The following is a 9,764-nucleotide window of genomic DNA, read 5'->3' as shown; positions in this document are numbered from 1 at the left end:
CGGGCCGTGGTGGGGAGGTGTGTGTGGGGAGGGCGGGCGCGTCGTGCATGGACCGGCGGGCAGTTTGGTGGAGGGCAGTGTACACAGCGTGGACAGCGGTCAGGTCAGGGGTTGCTGGGCGGGCGCAAGCGCTGCGGCCGCCCCCAGCTCGCCCCCCCAACCGCGGTCTCTCTCCCCACCCGCCGCGGGCAACCAACCCCCGCCCTCCACACACACACACACACACACCACCGCCCCCACAGGAGCGTCTGGAGCGGGAGTACGACCTGGACCTGATCACCACCGCCCCCACCGTCGTCTTCAAGGCCGTCACCACCGACGGCACCGAGCACATCGTGGACTGCCCCTCCAAGCTGCCCCCAGGAAACCGCCTGGACTCCATCTCGGAGCCGTACGTGCGCCTGGAGGTGGGGAGCAGCTGCGCCCGGTACTGCACAGATTCCCCTGTTCGCCGCCGCCGCCGCGGTTTCTGCGCCGTAGCTTCGATGGACGGCGCACGGGCGGCTTCGGAGGCACGGACTGGAGATGGGAGGTGGAGGACAGCGAGAGCGCGCGTGTGTTGCAAGGGGCCTGCTGAGCAGCCCGGTGTGCCCATGTGCCACGCGCCGCCGCAGGTGATCACGCCCAAGGAGTATGTGGGGAGCATCATGGAGCTGGCGCAGCAGCGGCGGGGCGAGTACGTGGACATGCAGTATCTGACTGAGACGCGCACCACGCTGGTGTACAACCTGCCCCTGGCTGAGGTGGGTGGGTGTGCGGTGTGGTGGTGGTGAGGTGTGATGGTGGTGTGGTGGTGGTGTGGTGTGGTGTGGTGTGGTGTGGTGTGGTGTGGTGTGTGCACGCTCATGTGTGGTGGTGGTGATGGTGTGTGCTTGAGAGCGTGGCAGGAGCAGGGTGCTCGCCGCGCTGCTGCCTCGCCGCCGGCCGACGAGCCCGCCCCCTGCCGCCCGCCCGCCCCTCCCTCCCCCAGGTGGTCACCGACTTCTTTGATGCGCTCAAGTCGCGCAGCCGGGGGTACGCCTCCATGGAGTATGCGCTGACGGGGTGAGGAGAGGGAGGGAGGGAGTGTGTGTGTGTGTGTGTCCTGGATTTGGTCAGCCAGGGGCCAGAATGCCTCGGCCGCCGGCGTTGGGCACAGGCGCTGGCCGTCAGGGCCTGCCCGCTGGCGAGGTGCCGAGCGTGCCTGGGTGTGGCGCCGCCGATGTCGTGCTGGGCCTGCGGTACCGCAGGTACCGCGAGAACGACCTGGTACTGCTGGACATCAAGATCAACGGCGAGATGGTGGAGCCGCTGGCCGCCATTGTGCACAGGGACAATGCTTACTACGTGAGCCGTGGAAAAAGCCGCCCGCCCGGGGGTGTGGTTGCGCCAATGGCGCGGATCGCGCACGGGGCTGCACCTCTGCACCTGCCTGCCTGGCGGGCGGGCGGACGGGTGGCGACCGGTCGCTACAAGTCGACTGATCCCCGCCTGTCCGTGGCCGGCCTGCCGCCCAGGTGGGCAAGGCGCTGGTGAAGCGGCTCAAGGAGCTGATCCCGCGGCAGCAGTTCAAGGTGCCCATCCAGGCGGCCATCGGCGCTCGGGTGGTGGCCTCAGGTGGGGCGCCCAGGCCAGGCCAACGGGTGGAGGGCGGGGTGCTGGCTGGGGGCATGCTGGTCCTTACGGGCCATGGCGGGGGCGTGGCCCTGGCACCGCACGGTCGCGCTGCTCGAGCGCGTCCAATGCCCCACCCTGTTCATCAGCACACCTGCGCCTCCCCCTCCTCGTGTGCCTGGCCGCAGAGGCAATCCCCGCGCTGCGCAAGGACGTGCTGGCCAAGTGCTACGGCGGGGACATCAGCCGCAAGAAGAAGCTGCTGAAGAAGCAGGTGGGTGGGCGGGCGGGTGTGTATGGGTGGCTGGAGGTTGGCGGGCACGGCGTGCTTGCTCGGCTATGCTTTGGTGCCCGCAGCGCAGCGGGCAGGGCCGGGCTGGTGCCGCTACCGTGCCAAACATCCCCCGCCAAACATCCCCCGCCGCCACCCGCGCCTCCCCGCAGGCGGCGGGCAAGAAGCGGATGAAGTCTCTGGGGAAGGTGGACGTGCCGCAGGAGGTAGGGGGACCAGCCAGCCGGCTGGTGTCGCCTTCCTGCGCGCCCATCCCTGCCTGTGACTCGTGGCACCGCGCCGCGCCCGCTTGCTGGGCCCTGTTGCCTGGTGGCCTGCCTCCTGTGAACTGCCTTGCTACACCCCTCCCTGCCCCGGCCCTGCCACCCTGCAGGCCTTCATGGCGGTGCTGCAAATCAACCGCGACACGGCGAGCATGGACGAGTGACGGCGGCCAGCAGGCGCCTGCCCCTCCTGCAGCAGCCCGTGCGCCCTTTGGAGCGCGTCCCCGCTCCCACTCCGCGCATGCAGCTGCCCCTCCCCCCTGTACTCCCACCTCTTATTTTTCACCCCACACCTGTATCTCTGCCATTTTATTGCCGCCGGCGCCGCCCAGCAGCACATTTCTGCACTACCCGCCGGTTGCTCAATTCAATTTCCGTTCATACACACCATTTCAAGTAAGCTGCGCAACCAGGTGGCCGGCCACGCCGGCCACAGGCTGTTGGAAGCCCCTGAATGTGACAGGAAATCAAGAAGCAGGAGAGCAAGGGGTGCACGTGACGGCGACTGGCAGCACATGGGCCCTCTGATCTGAAACATGGATGTGTGGCCGCCGCCTAAAACTTGACAGCCTTGTGCTTCTTCTTCTTGGGCCTGCCGCCTTCCCGTTCCTCCGTGCCGTCTGGCTGCCCAAACACTGACGCCGCCAGCTCCTCTGCCGCCGCCGCAGCAGCCTGCTCCCGCCGCTTGCCCTTCTTGCCCCCCGACTGCTCCGGCAGCAGCGGCAGCCCATCAAAGTCTCCCTGCAGGTCGTCGCCGCTGGGCTGTGCTTTCTTCTTCTTCTTCTTCTCGCTGGGCCTCTCCTGCTGCTCCCCCTGCTGCTGCTGCGCGTGCTGCTGCTCCGGCCCCGCCGGCCCCTGGCCCTGCCCCTGCTGCTCCTCCTCCTGGGCCCCATTCTGCTCTGCTGAAGCGCCATCCGCCGCGGGCGCCTGCAGCGGGATGCCTAGCTCCTCCAGGTGGCGCAGCACCAGCTGCAGCAGCGGCTGCCCCACCGCCACCGTCTGCTTGTGGGCCACCTCGCCTGCGCAGGGAGCGTGGCGCATGAGCGAGGGTGGTGTGTGTGTGTGTGTGTGTGTGTGTGTGTGTGTATGTCTAGACACAACCAGCCAGGGCAGGGCAGGGCGTGCCAGGGGGTGTGCAAGCAGCAGCGGAGCGGGCTGGAATGCACACATGCAAGCGCAGCGCTGCGGGCAGCCTCGCGGCGCACCTGGCGTGGTGCAGCGCGCCACCACCGCGGTGCCTGCATCCACCTCCTTGGATCCCAGCTCCACCCTCACCATCACCCCCTTCTCCTCCCTGCACCCCGGGCAGGCGTGCAGCGCAGAGAAGCGCTGAGCAGGGCCAGGGAGACGACATGGGGGAGGCGTGCAGGCAGGCGGGAAGGGACAGGGCGCAGGCAGGCGCCGCCCTGGCCCACACGCACCAGTGCCGCATCTTCTGCCCCGGCGTCAGCTCATTGGTGGTATCGCTGTCGGCTTTGACGCCCGCGCCCCGCAGCAGCTGCACCAGCCAGCAACAGCACACGCGTTGCGTGGGCGCAGGCGCGGCATGAAGCGGCTGAAATAAAGTGCACCGGGGGCGCAGGGGCGCAGGCTGCTGCTGAGCTGGCCGGGTCGGCGGCTCCTGCGCCGCACCTCCTGTATCTTCTCTGCGGAAGCCAGGATCGATGCCTTCTCTCCGACCTTCTTGTTCCACACAATGGGGATGATGATGACCGCTACCCTCCTCCTGGGCTTGTGCTTCTTGTGCTTCTTGGCGTTGTACACCTTGCCCTGCATGGTGGGTGGCACATTGGCAGCGTCGTGGCACGCAGCGACTGCATTGGCCGCTGCCGGGGCAGCAGTGCCCCACCTGCTCCCGCAGCCGCAGCGCCAAGGCTCGCAGCTCGCGTTGGCGCTGCCGCCGCATCAGCTCCAGCTGGCTCAGCTGGGTGGCGTCTGCTGGTGCCTTGCGCCGCCGCTTGTGCTTCTTGGCAACGGCAAGAGTGGCGGCGGCGGCGGCGGTGGCGGCGGCGGCGCCGCCATCGCTCTTCCGGCTGCGCTTGCGCTCCTCTTTGGCTGCGCAACAGGTTGCTCAGGAGGCCGGGCTCATCCTCGCGGCAAAGCAGCGGCTGGAGGCCTGGGGCATGCATGTTGGCCATGGCGCAAGTTTGGCACCCCCTTCTCTACCCTACCTGTCATCGCGCCAAAAATCCTCGACAAACAAACCTGGTCAGGCGCCGCGGCCGTGTCCTTCATCATGCTACGTGCGCTGCGCTGGCGGTAGCCGCCGCTGCCGCCACACTGCGCTCTCTGCAGACACCACCTGCGCATTCAGTGAGCTGTTTTTTATCCTACCTACATTTTCTGACAGTAAATTGAGCACATGAGGGAAGGGCAGATGCAAGGAATTCGCACAGAAGATGGAAAAGAATTGGGAAAGCGATGTGAGAATTGGAAGTGTCAGGTTTGCAGAGAACGTTTTAAAGCAACAGAGCACCGAGGTGGCACTTGAGAAGCGAGACAAACGAAGAAGATGTGGAGCAGGGAAACTCAGAGGTCTCACAGGCTGGTGGAAAATTTTTAATTGCGATTCACATGTAAAGGGAGGCACAATCGTATGCTGTGTGCAGCGAATGGCTCTCGATCGTGCTAGTTGAGTCTCTCGACCCTACCACGCCCAGTGCTGCAGGGGAAGGGGCATGTGCAGAGCCGGCCAGATCGGCGGCAGGAGCACGCCCTGCGCTGGTGGCATGTGTGGAGGCTGCGCCAGCGCCGGCGCGGCCGGCTGCCACGGCAGCTGGGCAGGCAGCAGCTGCTGCTGCTGATCCAGGCTGCCCAGCAGGCCCAGCTCGCGTGCGATGCACAGCAGCTCAGCACTAGTCGGACCTTGCCCCAGTGCGCCCAGGCCCTGCAACACGCGCACAGGGCGGGGGAGGAGTCAGATTGACTGCAAGGCATGCACCAGGAGCAGGGTGCAGAGAGAGGCATCCAGCACAGTGTGCAGACCTGCTGGAACCAGGCTGGCGGCGGGACAGCCAGCCAGCATGGGAGGGTGCGCTTAGCTGCTCTGCCTCGCCGGAGTCGGCCCCGGCTCACCTTCAACAGAACCGCCTCCTCCTCTGGCAGCGACGACACATCGTCCGCTGGCAGGTTCACGCGGGACGGCTGCGGCACCGCCTGTGCAGGCCATGCCTGCGGCACCTGCTGCTGCGACGGCATGTACAGGACCACCACCTTTGGCGGCGGCGGCGGAGAGCCCGCGTGCGGCGGCGAGACGCTCCTGGATGGCTCCAACGCTGGGCGCTGCTCGGGCCCCGCCTGCCTGGTGCCGGTGGCAGGCTGGCGGCGCGCCTTGGAGCCGCTGCTTCCCTGCTGCCGCTGCCGCTTCTCCACACCCCCCTCGCTCCCACTCCAGTCCTGGTCCTCCGCCTCGCGCTCCCGCTTGCTGCGCTGCCGCCTCAGCAGCAGGCTGGCCTGGCAGCTGCGCCGGTCGCCGCTGAACTCGTCAATGGTGTGCGCCTTGGTGCACTGCAGGCAGTAGCGCCACACGCTGCCATCGGCGGCCACGACGCGCGGCACACGGCGGTGGTCTGGGCAGATGCGGTGCGTCTGCAGGCGGGTGTGGGGTGGCGTGTCAGGGCACCATGGTGTGGCCTATCGGGTGGCGGCGTGGCAGGGGGCAGCAACATGCGCAGGGCGTTCCTCTGATGTGCTTGGCGGCTCTGGCACCTTGGTGGGACGACTTGCCTGGCTTTGGCTGTGGGGCATCACGTTGGGGCAGCCTTGGAAGCAGCAGCGTTGGGTCACATTAGCGGCGGCAGGTTCCTCTTGCGGCCACGGCTGAGTGGAGTCGGTGCTGGGGGCCGAGGTGCAAGGGGTGCCCACGGAGCGCTTGTCTTCCTCCTGTGCCCGGTGGCACGCCATCTGCGTGGTGGGGAGGGTGGGGAGGGTGGGGAAGGGCAGGAGCAGCCTGTCTGGTGGTGTGTCCGGTGGCACCCATTGTAGCGGCGGCATCTGGCATGGTCATGGAGTCGTCACACATGGCACCGCAGGGCGCGCTCACGCCCCAGCGACCAGGGAGCATGTATCACCTGTGGGTGAGGATGCAGAGGACACTGGAGTAGGTGAAGGCCGCGGGTGATGATCCGCCGCCAGAGTGAGATGGTGGGCGGCAGCGCCGCTGCGTGGCTTATTGTGCGTGTGTTGAGTCACACAATAATTTACACAGCGCTGAATGGGGTGTGTGGTGGGTTTTCTGGCAAACTGGTAATATGGGACGTTTTGCCTCTTTGCCCCCGACGGCCGCTTGGCAACAGGGTCCCCAAAGCCCTCTGTTTCAGCAAGTGAAAATTGACACCAAGCTAGCGACGCGGGACCCCCATGTGTGGGTTCAACGCGCTTTGGGTCGGGACGTGCGCTCACGTGGCGGGGGGACGCGGAGAATGCCCCATTGCTCATTGATGGCCCAAACGCTGGAGTTACTCGAAACAATGAGGCTGAGGGGTGCAGGCGGGCGCAGGTAACGGCTGCGCCCATGGGGAACCGGACCAGCGGCAGGCAGCGCAAGCCGCTTCCGCCCCCCTTCATCTGCCCCAACTTCACTCACTGCCCCACTAGCTCCACCGCCACTTCTGGGCGCCCATTCGCTGTTGCTGTCATCTGGCACATGTTGCCCAGCTGCTGGCTGCTCTCTTGCACACAGGGTGTGCACTGCAACTGTCGGCGCCGGGGCGCTGAGCTCCTCCTGCTCACCAGCGCCTGCTTCCCTCCCAGCTGTGAGCTCACTCACGTCACCCCAGCCTCACTCCGCTGCTAGCACACCTGAATTACAGCACTGTAAGTACGTGGGAAATACATTGGTTGCTGCCCCTGTTGCCAGAGTGTCTGCGGTTGGTACACAGCAGGTAGCGAATGGATGGGGAGGCGGGTAGAGCATATGCAGCCAAGGCCCGCCCCAAAATCAAACAGCCGACAAAGGCCCGAGGGAGCGCATCAGTGTCAATCAATCGCTCAATGAAATCGAAAGGGGCTGCTAGGCGCACGCCGCGGAGCGCTGCGCCCGCCTCACTGCAGCATGGAGCCCAGGCCGGTCAGCGACAGGGTGTCCTTGACGATCAGGCTGACGCCGGCCGTCATGAGCAGCAGGAAGCCGCCCGCCATGATGCCCTTCTCCAGGTTCTCATCCACCTTCTTGCCGCCGCGCAGCGCCTCCAGCGCGATGAACACCAGGTAGCCGCCTGCAGGAGGCGAGGGGAAGCGGCACAACAAGGAGGGAGGTTGGGTGGAGAGGCACTGGCAGGGCGTGGGGAAGGGGCAGCAGGCAGGGGAGGGGGATGGTCAGGGGAGCACGGCATGGGTTAGAAGGTTAGAGGGAGGGTTAGAGGGAAGAGGATGGGGTGGTGTCGGGGGGTCATACCCACCTGCCGCCTGGGCAGATGCGGGGGCGGCTGGGGGCAGCAGGGCCCAGGTCAGGGCCGCGGCAGCAGCGCGGCGGCCGCCGCGGGCCCGCCCTGCACGGCCTGCTGGCGGAACCAGTAGGCCCCCAGCGCCTCCAGGTCGTGAGTGACCAGCCAGATGGCCAGCAGCACCAGCAGCCCGCTGCCAAAGGCCGCAATCAGCTCCTCCAGGTCCCGATCCAGCGGCCCGCCCGCCGCGCACTCCACGCCCAGCAACGCCAGAGCGCCGCCTGCCCGGGGCAAGCCAGGGGGCGGGGCGGGGGAGGCCAGGTGGCCAGCCGCGCGCCCGCCGGGGACGAGTGGGAGGGCAGCGGCAGGTGCGGCACGGCTGATGCAGCGGCAGGCACCGGCGGGGGCGACGGCAGCCAGTCCAGCGGCCCGCCGCCTCGCTCGCTCCTCGCTCCCTGCTCGACCTGGAACCTGCAGGCGCGGCACAGCTTCCCCCTGCAGGCACACGGCAGCACCCCGCACTGCCCCCACACACCACACCGCCGCCCCCGCAGGCGGTACCCACCGTCCAGTGCGGGCAGGGGCAGGATGTTGACGACGGCCAGGTTGATGTTGATGAGGGCGGCAAACTGGTAGAGGCCCGAGGTGGAGGAGCGCGCCACCTCGGCGCCCGCCGCCAGGATAGCCACAGGGCCCGACACATTCTCCACGGTGGATGAGAAGTTGGTGACAAACAGGTAGAGGCCTGCAGGGGCAGGGAAAGGGATGGGACGATGGGCAAAGATGCGTGGGGCGATGAGCAATCATGGAAGCATGGATGAGGGACGGGCGGCGGCGTGCCACAGGCGGCCGCGGGGTGTGCAGGCGGGGCAGGCGGGGCCCAACAGCGGCCGGCGAAGCGCACCCTTGAGGACGGTGCCTGTCAGGGTGAGGAACTCGTCGGCTGCGAGCGCCACGGTCTGCACCAGGAAGGGAGGAGGCTAGGGTGCGTGTGTGGTGGCATGTGCACCACACAGGCAGGGAATGGTAAGGGCGCGCCCTGCTCATTGCAGCATGCTGCGCGCTCGCATCTGCCGCCAGCCAGAAGCACCGTGGGCAGCCCCCGCCCCCCAGCCCCCGGCCTGCCCAGCGCGCCCACCTGCACCGGCCCCTCCCCCGTCCTCTTCATGATGTCGGCGTTGGCGGCCAGCTGGATGCCGATGCGGCCGCTGCCGTCGGCGCCAGAGGGCACGGGGGTGACGGGGATGCTCAACTGCTGGCCGTTGCGCTCAACCAGCATCACCAGCTCGCGCCCCGGGTTGTCCCTGCGCGACCAGGGGAGACGCCCGGCGGCGGCGCGGGGCTCTGGACACGGCAGGCAGGCCCCGCACCCCCCGCCTCCCATCTACAAACATCTACACCAACGCAGCAGCAGCATGGCGCCTCCTGCCCCGCCCCACCACCCCCACCCACCCATCACCCACCACCCCCACAGGAACTGTGATCCTCACTCACGTCCACCCACACCCACACCCACACCACTCACTTGATTGTGCGCACCACCTCGTTCACCGACCCCGGGCGCGGCGCCACCTCCAGGTCGCCCACCCGCAGCACGATGTCGCCCTGGCGCAGCCCCGCCCGCCCCGCCACCGTCTGCGCCTTGATGTCTCCCAGCTTCACGCCGGGCTTGTACACGGGTTCACTGATGCCCACGGTGCCGGCCTGCGGCATGGGTGGCGAGCGGGGGCGCGGCAGGTGGAGAGCGGGTGCGGGTGGAGAGAGGTGTGGGTGGTGCAGAGGCGGGGAGAAGGTGGGGCGGAGCGGGGCACGCAAAGAGGCAGCAGGCCCCGCAGCCGCGGCAGACCTGGAGCAGGCAGATGGCAAAGGCGAGGATCATGTTGGCGGTGACGCCGGCGCTGATGACGGCGGCGCGGTCGCCCAGCGAGCGGTTGCGCAGCAGGTCGGGGTCGTCGGCTGAGGGCAGGGGAGGCGGGGAGGGAAGGACCGGGCAGGGGTGCGGGGGGGCGGGTCAGCAGCGTGAGGCCGACGGCGCGGCATGCAACGGAGTGTGCGTGTGTGGTGGGGGGTGGGGGGGTCGCCGCCACACAGCCACACACGCCCCGCAGCCATTCCTCTCTTGTTTCCACACACTCCATCAATTCCTCAACCTCGCTGCCTGGCCACCCCCCAGCATGCCTCGCACCTGTATAGCGAAAGAGGGCGGACCGGAGGCGGGCCCCGCCCTCCGTG

The 9,764-nt window shown here is 67.8% G+C and overlaps 4 protein-coding genes across 4 annotated transcripts in view; 1 reads left to right on the top strand and 3 right to left on the bottom strand.

The window, feature by feature from the left end:
- Nucleotides 1-2,312, top strand: part of CHLNCDRAFT_49251 (hypothetical protein) — a gene marked incomplete at both ends in the record, with an annotated part of 5,873 nt that extends 3,561 nt beyond the window's left edge. The window contains 8 exons of the mRNA XM_005843351.1: nt 243-407; nt 615-743; nt 971-1,044; nt 1,230-1,326; nt 1,497-1,596; nt 1,782-1,867; nt 2,038-2,091; nt 2,259-2,312. Of these exons, the coding sequence (XP_005843413.1) occupies nt 243-407; nt 615-743; nt 971-1,044; nt 1,230-1,326; nt 1,497-1,596; nt 1,782-1,867; nt 2,038-2,091; nt 2,259-2,312 (759 nt within the window). The remainder of the gene's footprint in view (nt 1-242; nt 408-614; nt 744-970; nt 1,045-1,229; nt 1,327-1,496; nt 1,597-1,781; nt 1,868-2,037; nt 2,092-2,258) is intronic.
- A 391-nt stretch (nt 2,313-2,703) lies between these two features.
- On the bottom strand, nt 2,704-4,383 carry CHLNCDRAFT_141275 (hypothetical protein; the record flags this gene model as incomplete). Its single annotated transcript, XM_005843289.1, has 6 exons — nt 2,704-3,167; nt 3,354-3,442; nt 3,570-3,646; nt 3,781-3,918; nt 3,998-4,195; nt 4,354-4,383. The coding sequence occupies 6 exons, from the start codon at nt 4,381-4,383 to the stop codon at nt 2,704-2,706; spliced, it is 996 nt and encodes a 331-aa protein (XP_005843351.1).
- Nucleotides 4,384-4,795: 412 nt separating this feature from the next.
- CHLNCDRAFT_141274 (hypothetical protein) lies at nt 4,796-6,051 on the bottom strand (the record flags this gene model as incomplete). Its single annotated transcript, XM_005843288.1, has 3 exons — nt 4,796-5,035; nt 5,224-5,736; nt 6,013-6,051. 3 exons carry the CDS (start codon nt 6,049-6,051, stop codon nt 4,796-4,798), a joined length of 792 nt encoding a protein of 263 aa, XP_005843350.1.
- Nucleotides 6,052-7,191: 1,140 nt separating this feature from the next.
- CHLNCDRAFT_141273 (hypothetical protein) overlaps nt 7,192-9,764 on the bottom strand; it is a gene marked incomplete at both ends in the record, with an annotated part of 3,941 nt that continues 1,368 nt past the window's right edge. Inside the window, 8 exons of the mRNA XM_005843287.1 lie at nt 7,192-7,364; nt 7,544-7,574; nt 7,644-7,813; nt 8,098-8,277; nt 8,437-8,491; nt 8,671-8,836; nt 9,058-9,236; nt 9,379-9,488. Coding sequence (XP_005843349.1) covers nt 7,192-7,364; nt 7,544-7,574; nt 7,644-7,813; nt 8,098-8,277; nt 8,437-8,491; nt 8,671-8,836; nt 9,058-9,236; nt 9,379-9,488 — 1,064 coding nt within the window. The remainder of the gene's footprint in view (nt 7,365-7,543; nt 7,575-7,643; nt 7,814-8,097; nt 8,278-8,436; nt 8,492-8,670; nt 8,837-9,057; nt 9,237-9,378; nt 9,489-9,764) is intronic.

Source organism: Chlorella variabilis, assembly GCF_000147415.1.
Source record: "Chlorella variabilis unplaced genomic scaffold CHLNCscaffold_32, whole genome shotgun sequence".
Taxonomy (NCBI): Eukaryota; Viridiplantae; Chlorophyta; class Trebouxiophyceae; order Chlorellales; family Chlorellaceae; genus Chlorella; species Chlorella variabilis.
This window is presented reverse-complemented; position numbering and strand designations above follow the sequence as displayed.